General features: G+C 45.3%; 1 protein-coding gene across 1 annotated transcript; it reads right to left on the bottom strand.

The window, feature by feature from the left end:
- Nucleotides 1-3,396: 3,396 nt before the first annotated feature.
- Nucleotides 3,397-13,324, bottom strand: SH2D4A (SH2 domain containing 4A; the record flags this gene model as incomplete). Its single annotated transcript, XM_082482019.1, has 9 exons — nt 3,397-4,281; nt 5,772-5,992; nt 6,834-6,964; nt 7,369-7,585; nt 8,834-8,972; nt 9,417-9,482; nt 11,564-11,723; nt 12,243-12,402; nt 13,150-13,324. 9 exons carry the CDS (start codon nt 13,322-13,324, stop codon nt 4,189-4,191), a joined length of 1,362 nt encoding a protein of 453 aa, XP_082338145.1. The 3' UTR covers nt 3,397-4,188.
- Between the last annotated feature and the right edge of the window lie 6,885 nt (nt 13,325-20,209).

The following is a 20,209-nucleotide window of genomic DNA, read 5'->3' as shown; positions in this document are numbered from 1 at the left end:
GAACGTCAGGTACCAAAATTGATGAACATTTTCTGACTTTATACCAAAGTATTCTTTCTAAGCCAAATATAGAATCTTGCCTAGGGCATAGCAAACTTTTTGTAATTAACAAAATAAATTTTTGTGATGGATTACTGGACCCTGCAAATTCTCTTATGATAATTATAGGTGCATCCCAAAAATTAGTCTCCTTAATTCTTTTTCAATTGCCTAAAACTGTTGAAAGCACGAGTTACTGGTCTTATAAAGCATTTTCTTTTAATGCTGACTGCTGTTTATCATTTTAATATGTACTAGCCAACAAAAACTGCATGGGCTTGGAAATCCTATTTGCTTACCCAAATGCTGTTTCTCCGAGCGGCCTCTTAGTTTTATAGCTTCAGATTAATTCAGTGCAGTCTGAAACCAGATTCTAATTTGATTTTTGGCTTGTAAAAGCTGCGAGAAGAAATATGCAAGATAGTTCTGAACAATGATTAAAACACAATTTGTCATGCCGCTGTGTGGTAAGAAGAGTGCTTACGGACCTCTTCTGAAAGCATTGTATGCAGAATCTGCAGACAGAGACCGTGCTACTGTAAGTACATTTTCCCTTGACGTGTGTTTACATGTGTTTGTCTTTTGTTGGATGCAAATGATCTGCATTGCACTTCCCTTGCGAATCACCAAATGTCCAAAACCGCTGCAAAAGTACAACAGCAACGGAAACTCAGTATGCCTAAAAAACCCAACCCCCAAATACATCACTTACCATAAAAACTTCAGCAGTAACTCAAGTAGGTCATCCAGAAACTTTTTTGTTCCCAGGATACATGATAAATTGTTTATAAAGGGCTTTGTTTTGATGGAGTAATTTTACAAATGTTATGCAGTAGGAGGAGACAGGCACGGCTTGTTGAATGCATATGAGAGCTATGGTCACTGAGCTGCTCCAAGGTGATAGTTGTTCCTGCAGTCCCACTTAACCTGAATTTGAAACTGGGTGATGTATATTACGAAAGTTTCTTAATCATAACCTGCCTCAAGCCTAGCCTTAACTATTTCCACGGTGTTTTTTCATTATCTTCCCTTGCGTTTCCCTAAGCCCTCAGCAACTTAATGTAACTTTGAGGTTGGCCACACTTGTAGGGCAGGGCTAGGTCAGATGATCTCCCGAGGTCCCTTCATACCTATATTAGTCTCTAATTCTAAGCACTGGACACCTGTAAATTCAGCACTTCGTTATTTTGAGTACCTTAGCAAGCACATCATCCAGCCTCTGTCAGAATTTCACAAGTTATGTTTTTAAATAGCACCTTTGTGATTCTCTTGCACATCCTTTTCCACAGAGATGCTGTTCCTCCTGCCAGGAATAATACTGCCTATGCAGTTCCTGTTCCTTGGCTGCAGAAGCCAGTTTGGCAAGAGGTGAGATTGAATCAGTGATGGAGAGAGCCAGCCTGCAGTCGCCTCGGTGATGTGCAGGAGAATCCAGTCACAGCAGAAGTCTGGCAGGGCTCTCTTAAAGGTGGAAACTGCATTGATATGAGAAGTGAAGAGCAACACAAAAGAGGGAGGCTGCTGTTAGCTACGTTTCTGTAGTCCAAGTGGGGCTGTAACAAGTCTTCCAGACCAGTTAGAAAAAAGATGAAATCCAAAGAGAGCAGCCACAGAACCACAGGTTTTGCCAAGCAGCTCTCTACCTTCCTTGTCCCAGAAATAGCTTGTAATCTTTCTTAGAATGGCAACTGACTGGATCTTACTTGGGGAGGGAATAGAGATCACCCTGTGGTGATGGCCAGGGAAGCCATATGGCGACTCCTTGCTTTAATTCTTGATGACTATTGCATGCTCTGGCTAAAGACATAGAGGTATGAGGCAAAACAAATTGCCATATCCTTTCAGGTGTCACGATCTTTCCAGCAATCAATTTTCAAATGTGACTACTCTTTGTAATCCTTGCACGGAATCCCTTGAAGAAAGAAAGACTCGACAGAGAATCTCCCCAAGACAAGCCAGCACCCTTGATTCCCAACCACAGCAAGTCATCCTTGCTGCACAGACTTTCAGGGTTAACTACATTTCAGAGCAATAGAAGAGCCAGTCTTGAGGGCATCTGTTCTGGCAGGGGTGCTGCCTTTGCAGTCAGTGCAGTAATCTAAATGTGTAGGTATAAAACCTCAGGTTTCACAGCAGACAAATGAAGCTGGGAGTATTTAAGATACTGAGGCATGATTCTCAATCATGTGGGATAGATGTGAATACTGATAGTGGCTTTCCCTGGGCTCTACTGAGCCAACATTTGCAAATAAATAGTTATAATATAAAGGTATGTGAAGCTACTGGTCCACTGGTCAGCAAGTGGACTCCCTGAGGAGTTCCACTATAGATCTTAGAGCTAAAACTGATTGTGTCCTGCAGTCCTGCTGTGTCCATGCCAGATCAGCCTGCACCTTATTTCTGCAAGTTAATACCCTGCCTCTCAAACTGCCTTTTTAAAGAAGACTTTTTCCCTTTCTTTACCAGCCCTTATGTATATAAAACACTTTGTGATTTGTCTCCAGCAGGACAACAGTTATGGCATGTTCTTCACATGAGAACAGATGCTAACTTTTCTCTAGGACCTCTGAATGACCCTTCCTTTTAGACATATTTTTCAAAAGAAATAGTTCATGAAGAGAGAAGGAGGGATTTTTTTCCCTTACAAATAATCTAGCACCCCCTCTCATGATTGATGCAATTATGTTGAAAATATCTCTTGGATACATGTAATACAGTGTTCAAGAAGCATCTTAAGTCATTTGCCCTGCCAGAGTGTTGTTACTTTCAGAATCTCACTTTACATTAAGGCTTTATCTCTAGCAAGTTAAACCTGCTGTAACTGGAGTGCAGTTATCTCCTCTTTCCATGTATGGAAACCACCTATCAGCATAGTTACAGATGATTACAACAATTTCTTTTAATCTGTATGCTGCAAAATGTAGATCAATATAAGACTTAAGTTTTTGACTGCTCCCTCAAGTTAAGCAGAGTAGCCCTGATCCAACAGAAAGAAGGGAACAGGTAAACAACTGAAACAAGATGGACTCTTGTTCACTATTTGAGGACTGCATCTCTAAAAAATGATGTTAGCAGATTCGCACCACAGCCCTCAGCTGTACAGTTTGTCACATGCAACAACATGAGGGAATCTGGGTGAGGATTAATTTGTTATGTGATTCTGTCCAGCCTCTCCCCCAATATTCTGAATTATGTATTTAAAGAGCAGTGTAAGAGATAGGAAGGGACAACATTATGTTGAAAGAACAAGTTCTATGTTAAAGTTAACACCAGATGCATCTCAGTAATCTGGACACAACTTGCAATAAATAGCTACACTTTGGAAAATATCATTCTTTACTGGAAAATATTCTTCTGTAAACTTTACTAATACTGATATAGGCACTGCTTCTTACATTTTTGGGGCTCTGTGCATGTGGTAGTCTTTCACACAAATTTGTGTATCCCTTCTCCTTTCCCTTTCAAAAGATTAATCCCTCTCTATGCAGAAAGGCTAGTGTGGGATTTAAATACAGGTTAAAAGAGTAAGGATCTATATTCAGAGGCTAAAGGAGTTTAAAAAATGCACTTTTCATTAAAATCCCTCTTCACAGAGACACCTTTCACTGAAAGGCACCCAGGGTTTGTTTGGATGTTTGGCTTGAACATCCTTGATTCCAAGGGCACAGCATTTTACAGGATTAAGTTTCACATTATGCAAATTACTATATCAAGACCGATACACATCTCCAAGTTGTTTTGTGCCTTCAAGAAGGTATGATCTCATTCAACTGTAGATACTAATCTATTTCCCAGATGGCACATGACCTTTCATTCAAGAACAAAAGGCAGCTATAATACTGAAGTCTCCCAGGAAATCTGCAAAAACCCACTGAAAATACGTGGCAGTATCTCCCTGTTCAACTGATTACTTCATCACCTCATTCACTCTGTTGTGAATGTGTTTTGCAGCTTGCTGGGTGGATGCAACTTTAACTAACTCAGTTAATACGACAAGCCCACAACAGTACTTATCCTCCCACTGCTTTGTTGTGAAGGTTATAAAACAGAGGCACTTATGGCAACAGTTTCAGGTAAGCATCAGGAGCTCTAGTTCGAAGTTCCGTCTTTGTGAATACAGCATGGGGCTGCACAGCGAGACCAGGAGGTTCACACAAAAAGAGAGAGGTAATCTGGTTCTTGGTCCTCTTGGCCACAAGGGTAAAGCAACAGCTCCTTCCCCAAGGAAGTGATGGGTTCATCCTGTTGATATAGGATATGATTAAACACCACCTTTCAAACAGACCCTACCTATCACAACATCACTGGGTGGACAGCAGTCTCCCTGCCTCTGTTATGTTGTGGACTTGTTCATCCCGCTGTGTGATATAACTCAGTGCCCCAGGGAACTTGGGAGAAGGACCCACACGGCTGACCTCTGTCTTCATGAAACAATGTTTGTGCTCGGTGCAGTAACCCAGTGACACGACTCTGGCAGTTCTAAGAAAGAGCTGTGCTTGTCTTGTAGGCGACCGCAGCTTCTATGGCATGAAATGCTGCCCTGCCTAAGAAGCGCTAGAGCAAGGACCATGCAGGTAAGCAGGATGGGTGGTTGCGGGCTGTGCTCCTGGCTGCATTTGTGGGAGGGACAAGGGTGGATCCTGGAGTGAGCACATGCCCTCTGCTGAGGCAAGCCCTGTTCTGAGAAGGGAATCCCTGACAATACAGTCTCTGCTTCCCATCTCGTTCTCCACCCTAGCAGCAGATGCACGGTGGGGCCTTGTCTTCTTTCTTGGTCACCCAGTGGGTGATAAGCAGAAACCACTAGAGCACTTCAGCAGAGTGTGTTCACCCTGCCCACGTCTGCTGTAGTGCAGGGGGTCTATAGGATTCTTCGCAGACTGTGGGCATGGCTCTCTCTTTAATACAGATATGCAAAGTCCTCTGGCTCTGGTACCAATAGCCATGGTTTCAACCATTTCAGTCTGAACAGTGAAATCCATGCAAGAAGCAAGTCCAGATAGCCCAGGTAGGACTCCGTATAGCACATGTATGTGGATATTTTCCTCATGCCCAGTTTTGTTTAGCCATGTCTGTATTAGGCTAAGCACTTATTTAAAAGAAACACAGATTTTAAACGAACCTTTAGGTAAAATGATTGTCCTGTTCCTGGGCAGATCTTACAGTAAAGGAATGAACAATCCACCTGGCTCTCCTTGGAGCTCATATAACCGCAGTCAGTGCTGGTAAACAATGCTGTTATTGTTGCAAGAACCTGCCAACCGTCTTCCTTCCCTTCTATTTTTATCTTTGCTCAGTATCACACCTTGCCTGCTTTGAGATTATAAAGATACCTTGTTCTCTCTCATGCTGAAGCTGGAAGCAAGCAGGATTTTCTGCTTACCCAACTTGCCAGGACCCTGCAACCACAGAGAGAATCCAAAGAAAAGGAGTCTGTGTGAGCATGCTGTCATCTTAACAGCATTTGTGTAAGTAACTTGGGCCCTGTGTGCAAGGTGTTCTGTGCACTTGAGGGGGACTTAGTCAGGTCTCAGATGTTAGAGATGTGTTAGGTCTCCTGAGATGTACCTATCAGGCTGGAGTACCCTTGTGGAGCAGCACACAGGATACCCAACGGCAGCTAAAATGGGTCTAGTTACCTACTTTAAAACAACGGAATCTATTATTTCTTATTTTGAAGTGCCCTGAAGCAATTAAACAAACAGTTAATGAATGCATTGCTAGATGTTCACCTTGTGGTAGTCTACAAGGTCAGCCAGCGTTGAATGTTGTAGCTGGTCCACTCCAAGGAAGCTGTAGGAATCACTGGAGGCATCAATGAGGAAGTGTTTACATCCTTCCATGGACCGATAGGAGAGCACGTAGCCTTTGATTTTCTCACTGACCCGGACCAGAAAACTCCCCGGTAATGTTTTATTCAGAAGCTCCTCTGCTTTCTTAGAGGTTAGGATACCTGTTCAAAACCAAAACACAAAATTGAAGGGGGAAAAGCATTTGTGCAGGACTAGATGAAACAGTTCTCACAAGAAATCTGATTTACCACACTAAAACCAGTCCATGGCACTTCCATCCCTTGCATTGTTTTCTTGCCCAGTAGCCCAGGAAGAACAGTACTGCCATTGCTAGTAACAGACCATGGCCACGTGCTAACTGTGCTTTGTGTTAACTGGTCCAGACTCGGCTGATTGTGAATGATAAATGTGCAGGCTCAAAGGGACAGTGTCTGTGTTACGACAGTGAACAGCATTGCAGTGTATTGTATGTTGATTCCTGTGCAGACAGTGATCATAGGTCCTGTCAGAAAGCCATGCAAGCATTGAAAGCCCCGTTACAAAAGGATAATGCAGTCTCTGTTTAAGGTGGTCCGGTCTTGGATTGAAGTGGTTTACAAAGCAAGGGAGATGGATGGGATCATGATGTCCCATTAGAAATGGGATGGAAAAGTGGTGGATGATGAGCACGTATGTAGGGAGAATGACCTGGGGCCAAGGATGAGTGGGGATGAGGAATGCCCAAATCTCTCTCACCCTGGTCCAAACAGTTACCAGGGTGACCATGTATCCAGTACAGGGAGGCAGGAGTGGCACAGAGGTACAGGGTTTTTTGAAGATCTCACCACTCTATCTTCCCCCTTTGTCATAACACTAAAGGAATTTAAACTGCATTCATAGATATTTAAAATGGAAGAACTAGCCACCTTTGAAAAGGTCCTGGGCCCAGCCTGTGGCAGCAGCCATGTTAGCAGAAACAACTCCTTGAAGAGTTGGGTTGGGGCAGAAACGCTCAGGACTCACCGTGGAACCAAGGCGCTATCGTGTCTGTGGTTTTCTGATAGCCAGCTCGAAGAGGGAATTGCTCCTCTTTGAACCACTTAATGATGCTTTCTTCGGTGGAATTGGAGACTGTCCTCTGGATTCCCTGTTTCCTGTTAGAAAAGACCGTGGTTTGTACATTAAGTTCAAACGACAGCTTTTGAGTCCTTGGCAGGACTAACCTTTTGTTCAGGATGTTAAGAACAGCCCTAAACAGAAAGCTTACACTAGTGCCGCTGTCAGCACAATATTCTATGGTTTTCAGTGGACATCCAGCATAGAGGATGTATGCACTCTAGGCTTACACTCTTCTAAATAAACCTGTTACCCTCTAGGGGTGAATAAATAAGCCTCATCACACATTAGGCTGGAATATAACCTAGGCTCTGTATTTTTCCCTGCAGGGTGTCTCCTCCGCGTGAGGAGGAGAGCTAACCATTCCCATCGCAACCATATCATGCCAGAGCAGAAGAATCTCATCCACTCTCCCCTCCACAGTGCGCAAGGTTTTCCTTACCTAATCAGTCTCCCGTTTGCCATCACAGGAGGTAGAAGTTTAGGCTTGGGGGGGAGAGGCGGATATTGGAGTGGTCGCCGATCGCCTGCTGTCGCAGCCTTGGAAATATCTGCCTGCTTCCCTCTGTGGATGCCCTGCAGTGAAAGCCTCCTGTAGTCATCTCTAGCTTGCCGTGCAAGGGAGCGTCTCTTCTCATCTGCTGCCTTGGATTTCCGCACTGGAACAAAAAAGGAATCCTACAGGAGCGAACAAGCAGGCAAGTTTTAAGCTTGCTGCCCTTTGGCCATCTTCCTGCTTGATGAAGTGGGAGAATAACCCATTTCACAAAGTGAAAGATTCACTCAATTTTGAGGCCATTTGCCACATATCTCCCATCACTTTTGGGCATCTGCTACTTAACAGGGTCCAGGTTTTATTCTTTCAGGAGATTAAAAATCGGGGGTTTTGCTGGGCACCAGGTCCCTTTGTACTTAGAGACTACTTGGTTTTGTTTCAGATGCTGACTCCTAGTCCAGACAAAGGTTTCTGTAGCACCTTTCATGTGAGCTGGCGGGGGGTGGGTATATGGAATAAAAGTTGCTGAAATGACCCCAAATCAACCCTTTGAAGGATTTGAAAGTGTTGATCATTTTTTGAGGGTGGGAGGGTGTCTTGCTGAAACTGTTACAGAAAGTGAAGAACTTGGTCAAGTTTTTTGTTTTGTTTTGTTTTGTTTTTCTGTAAAACTGCCTTGATTGTCTAGGTCCAGCTCATCCTGGGGTCTGTAGGAGTAACGAGCTCTCCAGTCAGTCTGAGTTAGGCTAGTTCTTTCCTTGCTTTTGTAATCAACTTCATAGTTTGGGGTTTTTTTTTCAGTAAGAATAAACCCCCTGGCCTGAAGTGGAGAAAATTGGTAGTACAGCATTGCCATCTACTGAGCAGCAGGGGAGGAACTGGGAAAAAAATGCATTGGGTTCTTCTTCAGGAAGTATTTGGCAGCAGTGATGGATGCTACTGCAAGTCTCATACTGTTTGCAGTTTTCCTTCCTATTGTTGGGATTCATTACAAGAGACAGTGCAGCAGGGCTCTGCTTAGGTGGGATCATGCTTGGGTGACAGGGAAGCCCTTTTTACTTAGTCCCTGTCCCCCATTATCCTTGTCCTCAAGAGCAATGGTTACTGCAAAGTCCTACAAAAGGCCAGCTTCTAGTTTAACATTAATTATCCTGGCTGTACTCATGTGGTTCCTATTCGTTGCTTGTTGTAATATGTAGGGAAAAATTCCCATTTCTCTGCCCAACTCTAGTCTCAATGCTGTGTGGACTCAGAAATATTTCTGATAATGTAGCGCTGTATTTCTTGGCAGTACTCTCCACCCACCAAACGATTCTTCAGTTCCAGTGTGGCAGGAGGAGGGTTGAGGTGACCCCATAGTGCCCTAGGGTTTCTCAAAGCCCCATAGGAAAAGGTCATGCTAAGATCTTACAGGATTCCTGCCATTCAGGCTCATTCTCATCCGACTTCTGTGCTGTCCTCTGGCTCTCCAAGCTGGGGTGGATCTGTGGTATTGCCTGCTGGGGGACTGTGGTCTCTTCTCCTGAATTTCTCCTCTGTGCTTCCTTTGTCTATGAAAGAAACAGTACTACATTTTTGCAAACAGTAAAACATTTTTGCAAATGGCTTTTTGTCCCAGGCTAGTTTTAACCCTGCTTTTTAGCTAGCCTCGAAATAGTGGAAACTCCATGCTTTATTATGAATCCCTCTGATTTCAACAACGTACAGACCCTCTATCTTCACTGCAGGAGACAACAGAGGAAGTAAGGGAAAACAGCCTGATAGAAACAATCAGGAGCATCTCCCTCTGCTGTTCCTCAGTCTGCCATGCTGACCCGCTTTGTATCATCTCCAAATCATCCCACCATACATGAGAAGCATGGCAATGCTGGATAAAACTGGTCCAAGAGTTGAGGACATTCTTGGGTCACATGAGCCTCTGAGGCAGACTGGGACTTGAGGATAAAGTCTGGGCCCCACTCAATGTGTTAGGAGCATCCTAAGTTGCCACTCACCTGTTGGAAACCACGCTTCCTCACTTGGCAGTCTGCCAGCATCTGGTGAACGTCTCTGGTTTCCTTCTGGGCAGAGGAAAAGAGCAGTGAGAAATAAATGTGGCGTTAGGACCATTGCTCTTTTTGGAGCAATAGGTGTTTAATGCAGAAGTAGTGATGTGACGTACATGTTAACAAATTTTGCCAGCCTTCTCTCTGACAAACATAGGGGTTTTTTTTCATCTTATTAGGCCTAATATGCCACAGGAGGAGAGCTCAGAGATGTCATGATTGTCATAAGCGTGCCTAGAATTGCTAAGCAATGCTCCCAAGTGCTCCCAGGGAGCAGCCCCTTCCCTCCCTCCCTCCCTCTAAAGCAAGCCCCAGCAGAACCTGCCGTCCACAGCTTTAACCTGCCTGTGCTTGTTTGCTGCTGCGGCTGGGTGCTGCAAACCCCTGCTTGTCAAACTGACCCAACTAGCTGCATATCTCCTGTTCACCCTTCCCTGCAAACCAGTCCAGCTACCCTGGCAGCAGTCGCTAGCTGAGACCTGCCTTTGAAGACGAACAGTTAGACTTGTCTTTGAGCAAACACCCACCCACCCACCTCCCTGTTGGACCCAGGCTGCCTCCCACCACACAGTGAGTAATGAGTTAACTGTACTATGCTGCTTACCAAGGACACGCTTTGTTTTATCGCCATCTCCTACTTGGCTAATATTTAATATGAACACAGCTTTCCAATTTCCCTCTCCTTGACAGGAAACTAGGAAATTCAAGTGTGCGCGAAGCAGCTTGTTTTCTTAGATCAGCCCTGCGTCCCCTGCAGCAGGCAAAGCACAATGCCCAGGTCCCTCAGGTTAAGTGGGAGCTGCATCTCAGAGAAAGAACTTCAATGAGGGAGGTGAGAAAAAGCCCTTCCCCAGGACTAGAAAATGCAACAGGGGTCTTCGGTGTGGATCCCTCCTTCTAATAGTGAAAGACCCAGAAACCTGGGAAAAATTTATAACAATATAATGACAGAAAAACAAAAGTAAAATATACAATTCTCCTCTATTTCCATGTGCAAGACTTTGAAAGGGGTTTAGGTTTGTTCTTGGTGGTGGGATTTTTGGTTTGGGGGTTTTGGGCTTTTTTTTCCCTTTTGTTGGCTGTGACTAATAGTTTCTTTTGAAAAGAAAAAAAAATCTCCCACATAGTTGCTCAACTTCAACAAACAGTGCTATGAAAAACCTTGCATGACTCAGAGGCTTTTGATAAAGGAAACAGCTGCTCCAAATTCCCTTCAGTATTTTGGTAGCAGTTGGAGAGGCTCTTTGCCAAAACCCAACTTTCAGTTATCATGCTTTTTATACTGAAATACTGACTGGCTGTACGATAAAAGAATATACACTCATTCAAGTTAGTAGTAAAAGGCTGAATGAAAACTCTGCTGAATGAGATTGGACTCCTCCCATTAAATTGGTGGGGTGTTCTGTTCCTTCTGTTCAACTTTGGTTGCATGGGTAGCTAATTTAACTCATCTTTTTCTCAGTTCTCTGCAAATGGCTTTTTGTAGCCATTTAAAAAGTAGAAAGTGTTTATTTCTGGAGAAAAATATTTCTGTAATGAAACACCACAGGAAAGCAGACACTGTAGTTACTGCATTTGGAGTTGTCCTGTGCTGTCAAGGTCATAAGTTATTTTCTAACTATTTTCGAAGACAAAAAAAAAAAAAATTGCGCGTCAGAGGACACTGGTAACATTATCTTCATCTGTTCTTTTATACAAGTAGATGATTTGTCTAAGGGTTGTGGCCTTGCACGTAGAGACCCTGGGATAGTCTCCCTGGTCTTGCCCCAAAAGCCATCCAAACCAGCCACAGAGCAGGTGGGAAAGTACTGTGACCCTTGTTTTACCCACGGAGAATGGAAGCAAAGGAATCCAGAGTAGCTTATGCATTCATACAGAGCAGATTTATCCCAGCTGAGAATAGCACTTGGACCTCTTGAGTCCTAAGGAAGGATGTTACAGCACGGCTTCTTCTCTGACTACAGAAGAAAAGCCTTAACAGTTAGCTGGCTTTATTCCTTCTTCAAACGTCTATTTACAGCAACCAGGATTTGCCATACTTCCTAGATCTCAAAGCACATGTTTCTGACAGTTATGGCGAAAAGGGGGAAAACTACCTTTGTGAGCTCCTGGCTTTTCCCTGTTGTAGCACCTGTAGTTTTTCTCCCACCTTCCTTCTTTTCCTCCACAGTGCTTTTTTTATTCCCATGAAGATCTGTCTCACCCAGGACTCCTGGTTGTGGATGTAGAGACCATGTTACAGAAAAGTCAGTCTCTCTGAAACGCAAGAGAGAGAGGCCTTAGGAACCCAAGGGAGCCACTTTCTGCTCTCTGAGCATCTTGTGAGGAAGCTGCACGTGATCAGAGCAGTGCTACGATGAAGCAACGTGCATGCAGGCAGTTATCATATCTCCAAATCAGGTAGGTGGAATAATTAAATCAATGACTCGTGGTGAGTAACTGTCGCCCTGCTGTACAAGGGCACCCGTCGTCGGTGAATCAGTGCAACCCAAACTCATCATCTGCATTAGCATTTCCTGTGGTCTACAGCAGGTACCAGGCAGGAGCCATATCACGGGAGGCTTTCTGAGCCAGGGAAGCCTCAGGCTGGAGCTGGTATCTGCCAGCATTGTACGTACTTGCAGAAAGCCAACCTTTGCGTCCACCTTTTGCCTGCAAGTCAAGTGTGACAGTGGTAACTACAGCCCCTACAGAGAAGATTCCAGCCTCTGGGTCCCTAGAAATATCTTCTCCTCTGTGCCTGCCCACCGAGTCCTCCGGCTGAAGGGTACTTACCTGCCCTCCTTGCCTTGCTCTCTTGCTAACCTCTTTGCCCTTTGTGCCTGGATTTCTTCACAGATGTCTGCGTATGGTTTATCTGAAGGATGCTCACCCATCACCCAGACCCAGACATCGTTGTCAGCCCCGAGCTTCCATGTCACCGACTTCGCATTGGCTGGAAAAGAAGCAGTTCTTTGGCAAATGCTGTTTGCTTGGCAGCTCCGTGCAGAGCCTATGTCCCACCTGCTGTGCCCTTACGGCTGCTGCCGATGGCAGAGCCTCTCCAAAAGCAGCTGTACATGGGGAAAGCTTAGCTGGGATGCAGCACGCACCTCCCATTTTGTTTCACGGTACTGAAGCCAGGTCAGTGAAGGAGGCATTTCTGAGCCTGGGGGCAAGGGAGAAGACTCACCACTGTTTCCTTTCTTGGTTTAATTCCTTGCCACTGCCCTCCCCAAACTGTGTGAGGGTGAACTACCTGCAAACAGAGCAGGCCGGGGAGAGCTGGGAGAAGAGTGCTATCTTCCTAGCAGCCGGCATGCTGTCAAAGGGACTTCAGGTCTAAAGGCACAACAGGAACCCCTCTGCAGATCTGGTGCCCCAGAACAGACATTCAAGTCCATGGTTATTTTATAGACAGATTCAGAGGCCCCGTTTAGTGGTAAACTTAATAAGATGCATCTCCTGGTGGCAAGTAAGCCCTGTGTTCCCTGCTAGGGCAGTTGAGCAATTTGGTCAAGGACAGGGAGTAAAACCATTGCGTGCCGGGCCAAAACTACACTATCACAGGTGGGTTTGGTTACGATTTGGAAATACGACTATGATTTGTCCCTGGGGGACATATTACCTCTTATATCTATGGAGCAGCTGACTTGGTTAGATCTGTGCTGGAGGGGGAAGCAGCCGGCAGGCAGACACTCACCTTTTCTCGGCAGTGGCTTCTTTGCTGAAGCCTTGTCTGCAGCAGCTTCTCTTTCCTCCCACCGTCTGATCTGTTCCTGCCTCATCTTGAAGAAGAGGATCTGCTTCTGCTCCTCGCTGAGTTCTGCCAGCAGGTCAGGATCGATGTACATGTCCGATAATATCTGTTTCAGCATGGCTGCAGGTTTCAGTTACACACGTTTGTGGCGATGATCTCCAGGGATCAAATCCTCTTCCTGACTGCAACAAGAAAGAGTCCCTCCCTGCCTGAGCCTGGAGCAGGAATGCAGGCGTGCCAGAGTAATTATACTTCTGTCTGTTTTTTTTTTTTTTTTAGCTCAGACTTCCTGCGCAGACCAAAAAAGTAAATAAGTAGCTTAAAACCTGCTGTTAAGATTCCTTGAAATAAGAGGTGAGCCCACGCAGCCCCTGCCCACTCCGCAGGGAGAGCTGGCCAGAAGGCACGAGTCCTTGAGTGGGGAGGTTGTGTTGATACTCTGATAAACCCAGCTGATAGTATATCAAAAGAGAGAGAGCGCTGCCTGTTACAGTCACCAGAGGTGTGGCTTGGCTGTGCCCAAGCAAACATTCCTGCTGGGCAGGGAATCAATGAACCCATGACTAGACGGCTCCTCCTCCTTTCAAAGAGGAAAACTTTGATGATCAAAAGCCCAGCCCGCCTCATTTTACCAAAGAAAGATGGGGAGGGCTTTTGGTTCTGCTTTTTGAGGTGGGAGTGGGAATTTTGGGGTGCTCCTGTCCATCAAAGGCAGCTTCACGGCAAGTCAAGGGAGTGCAAGTAGTGCAGCTGGTTTGAAGAAAGACAACTTGGATGGTCAGCGGCTGAAGAGCTGAGGTAGCTCCTGTTCTGACACATCTTGCTGATGCACCTTGCCCACGTGGTGAGCCTGGCATGGGACATCCCTGTCTGACAGGATGAAGTAGATGGGGAGGAGGAGCACCCCTGCTCCTGCCTGAGATGCTGGGTCGTGTCTGGTGCATGCTGGCGAGGTACTAACACCCACACAGCTATGCTTTGTGCCCATGAATTTATGTTTACAACAGAGGTTTCACTGAAAAACTGGGAGCTCTTCTGTCACTTGGGAAGGTGCCAAATGAGAAAATAGAAGTGTGGACTAAAGGCCTTGAAACCAGGTCTTTTCCTTATCTTATCTGGATAAATTCGGGGGGGGTCAAGAGGTTGTTTGGCAGCGCTTTTGGTGACACAGGGAGGCTGAGAGCGACGCATGAAGCACAACACCAGAGGGAGGTGGCTGGCTGTTCAGCGGTGGCAGGGGCTTTCTGGACAAATTTGGGAAATGTTGCCAGCAGGCTACAAGGAAATTAAGCTAGTGGGATCGTTCGTGTGCTTCTGTACAAATCCTGGGAGTCCGAGGAACACACATGCTAGGACATAGCGCAGTAGGTGGGAAGAAGGGGGTTGGTGGGGCAGTAATTTGAAGGTACAAAGGGCATAGACACGGCAGAAGGACCTGTGCCAGGGCGATGTGGGAGTACATGTAAAATCCTGGAGTCAAATCAATTAACCATCTTACAGGAGAGGGGCTGGATCCCTTGGGGACCTTATTGTTGGAAGAAAAGTGTTGGAAGCACCTTCAGCTTGAGAGTATGACTGCTTGGCTTCTGCCAGATAAAATAAAAGAGAAAGGGTTGGTAGAGGAGCCAGTGAGTTTGATACTGAAGCTTTCCAAGGAGCTCACACAGAGCACATTTAACCAGTTGAAATGGGGCAGCACAACAGCAACATTCATAAAGTCAGATTGACAGAACAATATCTGCTGCGTTGGCCCATCTTCCCCTGTCTCACCCCTTGCCAGAATCAGGCAGGCTGTCCCAACCATCCCCTCACTTTCTGAACATGGCCTGCCCCAAAACTGCTGGAGACAGAGCTGGCTGGAGCCCCAGCGCAGTGAAGTCCCCATACACTTCCAGCAGCTTGAAAGGAGCTTGGAGCAGCTGGAGGAGCTGTAGGCAAGGAGACAAGGAGCTCCTCCAGGACCCCATGGCATGCACAGAGCAGACTAGGGTCCCCACACAGCATTAACTGCAGCAGAGGGCAGGAGCAGGAGTCCCTGGGAAGGCGCAGTGACCAGGAGTTGGGTATGAGCTTTCTAATTTCTGTTTTGTTTCTCTGGTTACTTTATATTTTCCCAGTTAAAAATGTTAATTCCAGAAGCATGGAACTGCTGATCCAAATCTGGATTGCTTTTGTTCAAACAAATGACTTTCTTGATTTTTTTAGATAAAGGCTTTTTGGGGAGGTGGTCTCATCTGACCAATGCTTTCTGAGCATCCCCCTCATAGCAGATTTGTACCAGCTCAGCCAAAGGGCCTTGGGCTGTCCTCGAGCCATAGGGGGTGGTAGCTGTAGAGAGAAAAGAGCTTTTTGTCGGGAGGGTGTTGGCGAGCAGTTCTTCATCCCTTGGGGTACCTGAACTGTCTGTTAAACTGCAAAACTGGGGGACACTACTGGAGGATTGCTCTTTAAGCTTCACTGCCTCCTGCTCCTAAGCACTACCTCTAAGAAAAGCCCTTTGCAAACAGATCAGAGTCAGAAAAGCACCTTTAACCAGAAATGGGGCCCTTAAGCTTTTAGTTGTGTTTTTTAAGATCAATTCATCACAGGACAGTATGAAGAACACAAATTTGGGGACTTATTTTGAGTAAACTGATGCCTTCAGAAGGCACTTGATGTTGCTCTGATTACAGGGGACATGACAATCTCTTTGTCTGAGCCCAAGGTGTGTTTTGTTTGGAGAAAACGCCTTTGTGTCCTTTGTGGATCTGAAACAGTAACTGAAGTGGATGGTAGCTCTAGGCATGGTCTGAGCTTGATGGTCTGGCAGAGATACCTTCCATGGGCCAACAGAAATTAATCATGATGTCTAAAATTGAAGGGGCTTTTAACAAAAGAGACTTGTTGCTTGCAGGGAGGTGAAATGCTTTTATTCCCTTCAGGTGAGAAGGTATCATTTGTGGTTTGTGTGGGCCAAACGCCAAGTGGTTTTGGTAAACAGAAGGCACAATATCTTGCCGAGGGGGAAACAAGGCCAACCAGCTGGTCAGGCTCTGTCTTCTGCCTCTGAATCAGCAGAATTACTTTTTCCCCAGAAGCTCTTCAGGACAATTGCAGTTCACTAGCGAGAGGGGTGCTTGGAAAAGAGGACAGCCAAATGTCATCCTGTAAGGATGTCCTTGGTACAGCTGAGCAGAGGCTGTGTGTGGCTCTGGCTAGCAGGAGTTCCTGGAAACAGCTGGAAGTGCAGACCATGAGCTCGAGTCCAGCACCCTGCCTCTTCATACAGAGGTGAGCAGCTTGAATCCACCCTACCATCATGTCAGCCCTCCTGCTCACCCCTTGGCTTCACAGGAGGTATTGGACACAGCCCAGGGTAGTTTGTGTTACAGAGTTAAAATTTGCAGTGAGCAAAGCCGCAGTGGTTAAGCAGTGTTTCTATCTCCGTCTCTCCCAGTACCACCTGTAGGTGCTTTAGCTGCCCTTCCTCACTCTGGCTGGGATGTGCTTCTGTCTTTGAAGGTTCCTTCTTGTATCTTCTCTATCCAACCTGACTCCCGCCTGACTGGGTTATCTGTTTCCCTCAAAGCACTTGGGAGACAGAGATTGTTTGTAATGATTGCAAGTCTTTTCCTTAGCTGAATTAGTCTTCCTGGGACATGATGCATGAGAAGCCATCAGCAGAACATATGCAGCACTTCCACGCTGCTCTGGCTTCTCAGGAGTGGGAATGGCTTTGCTATGGCATTTACTTAGGAGGACGTGATGCGCTCTGCCAAATGCAGTGCTGACAAACCGGTCCCTCTTTCCATGCCTGGGGATACAGCGTGTTGGCAGGGTGGACGGGCACTCAGCAAACAAGTTTCACAGCATTGGTGCAGTTTTGCAGGGTTGGATCTCCTTGTAACATTGGTTGTAAGAGGAAATTTATGATGCCGTGTCCCAAAGGTCCCCTTTAAAACACCAGCTATTTTAACACTGGGAAATCACATAAGCATTTTGAGAGGTTTGCAGTATTTCTCTTTTAGCAGTCACTTCATTAAAGATCTTAGGAGCTGGAAGTCCTTGTAATATCAGTAATATGCTGTTCCCAAAATTTGAATGAAAGCCATATTACCGACACTTAGCCAGAAGTGTTTCTGCTGATGCTATTCCAGCTGTAAGTAGTATATTTACAGCTCAAACTTAGGGAAGCCAAGGACTGCAGTAATGGCAGTGGGACCTCTGAGCAGGTAACTTGTAGAAAAACTCTGGTAGAGGTTTTGTTAAACTTTCTACTGCTTGTATTTTTCTTGTGGGAGTGATAGATAGGTTTTGTGGAGGAATAGGAGATGAGAGTAGCCAAAACCAGCAAAAATTAAGTGGGGGGAGGTGGGAAGCCAAAACAGGGCTTTTGGAGCTCTAGCACTCATATATAAGATAGCTGACTTCAAAGCCATAAGGGTAAATGCAATTCAAAGGTTTAATGACCCTTCAAAAAGCAAGGTCAGGCAGCATTTAAATCGCCTGCTGGAGAGCAGCTTCTGCTCTGTGCTCCTGTAAATCATCCACCATTAACAGTGGAAACGTAAATCCATGCATACACATAAAAGCACAATTGCTTTGAGAAGAGCTGGTATAAGTTCCTGCTCACACATGCAGCAAGTGACGCTTCAGCCACCAACAGCCTCACCCCCATCTGGCATTCTAGTCCTGGTCCTCACCATCAATGTTGCCAGTGGAGGGAAAGGTTCTCCAAGAAAATAACAGACAAAGATACATAGATAGGCATTTGATATGATTTACACCAATAAATTAAATAGGAGGGTGTAAAATGGAATAGTGGACAAGTTGAATGGTGGTTCTTGTGCTGATTTTCTGGGGGGCAGCTTCTTCAACCTGCTTCACACATCTCTCCTGTAAATGTGACAGTAACTTTAAACTAAAAAAAAAAAAACACCTAGAAACTCAAAGATGAGAAGAAAAAAGAACATAAGAACAGCTGCTTCAGGGTACAGCCTGATGGGCTGAGAGCATTTCCATTATCACAAAGTAGCTCTTCCCGTAAAAAGCAGATTAGACCAAGTTGTTCAGAAAATGGTGGGACTACACTGCTTTGAATCAAGAGCTTCTCCTTGGAGCTGGTCTTCTGCTGAGCAACAAGTGGCTGCAGAGGCACCGTCAGGAAGTATTTTCCCTGGCCAAGAGGACGGGCCACAAGAGTGCACCTGAATTTTCCTTTCCCTTGCCAAGCTAAGCCCTGCAGCACCGAGGAGGTATTTTACTCAGGTGTTGCTGGATTTCTCCAGTTGCAGCCACTCCAACGCCCCTACCTCCCTGCCAGACTTTAGGAAGCGCTTTCTGATTTTTTGCAGAAATTGGAAGCAAAACTGAATTGCCAAACCCACCTCAAATCAGAGAGGCCAAAGGTAATAGCTCCCCAAACCTTGCCCTCAGTGCTTGAGCCTTCATGGGTTAAACTGTCACACAGTGGTTCAGAAAATGCACTTTTGTTAGAAAACATTTATGTTAGCAGCTGCACCAGCAAGGTTATCACCAAAATATCCTTCTGGGCAGGGCTTTTTACAGGCTTTGTTGGTCGGTGGTTTATTTGTTTTGTTGTTGGTTTGTTGTTTTGTGGTTTGTTGGTTGTTTTTTTTTAAATCCTCATCCTGTTCTAAATCGGGGAGTGATTCATTCCTCTCTTTCTGTTTAATTTTACCTCAGCCTGCTGTTTGCTGTTTCAGACGGAAGGAAAACTCAGGTTCAGTCACAACAGAAGGAAAATATGACTGCATAGACTTGGCCCTTGGGAGACAGAACTAGACCTGTTTCTGTCTTATTTAGCATAAATAGTTTCTGTGTAAAGCTGACATATAACACTTGAAAGAACAAAACCAATGAAGTCACCACAACATGAACTGCCTTAAAATTACCTATAGGTGAACTGACTTGCCTTATAGGTCCTATAGATTTTGCTGGAGGGGGCAGCGGTTATCTTGTAGCCTGCACAAATGGATGGGGATAGCAATAAGGAAAAATAATTTGATACAGCAGCAGTTACTGACCGCAGTTTGAAGCCACATGGCTCTACTTTCAAGAAAAAGGTTTCTTCCCTGCTAGAATTAAGTACAAATACTTCTTGATCTAGACCTAGTGAGAATCATCTTCCTATATCAAAATTACTTAGAGAATTACCAATGAAAATGTCAGTGTGGTGAAAAGGGTGAGGGCTTCTATAGGTTAACACACAGGATCAGCTACCCAACCAAACCCAGCCGCCGTGAGAAAGGAGTTTTTCTAACCATGACACCTAATTTAGTCTGTTTGCAGGTTTTGAACAGCTTTGGGCAACAACCTTTAGGTTGTTGTTGTTTTTTTTTTAAACGCAAACTGCAATATTTATATTTGCTAATTGCTCTGGAGAGCTTTGCCAGGGGAAAGACTGTTCTTGCAAGTGGGAAGGAAGCTATTGTGAGTAGCGCTAGGCACACAAAGCTGCTATTTGTGTTTTCCACGTGGTTATTCGCTCTTCTAAGCCCAGAGTTGTTCTGCACTGATGTAGTTTTACCACTGGAAGTCACAGGGCAAATGAAAACTCTGAGCCTCTCAGCCCTGCTGAGTGTAAAGGCTGTGCTGGTGGGACCTGAGGCCATCCCAGCTCTTCGGTGGGGACTGCCCTGGGGGGAGAAGTGCACCCTCACAAATATGATCTTGTCCCAAACCTCTCTGATTTCAGAAATTAATTGCTCTTAATGCATTGCTTGGGCATTGCGGAAACGCAGTATAAAACACAAACTGTGTGTTGATACAAATTCTGTGCGGAGAATGAAGTACATTTAGTTCTTGCCTATAACTATAAACTGCTTTTAATACTACAGGCAGTTATTAAATTGCATGTGCTACTAAGGGGAACAAATAATTTGTGTGAAGCTGAGGCACACAGAAGGCAGGGATCTGAGTCTGTGTCATCCCCTAGGGGACTCTTGGGAGAAAAAAAAAGGGAATATTGGGAGAGAGAAAATGTTGTGAGAGGCAGGTGATG

This window comes from Vanellus vanellus (assembly GCF_965231255.1).
Source record: "Vanellus vanellus genome assembly, chromosome: 4".
Classification (NCBI taxonomy): domain Eukaryota; kingdom Metazoa; phylum Chordata; class Aves; order Charadriiformes; family Charadriidae; genus Vanellus; species Vanellus vanellus.
This window is presented reverse-complemented; position numbering and strand designations above follow the sequence as displayed.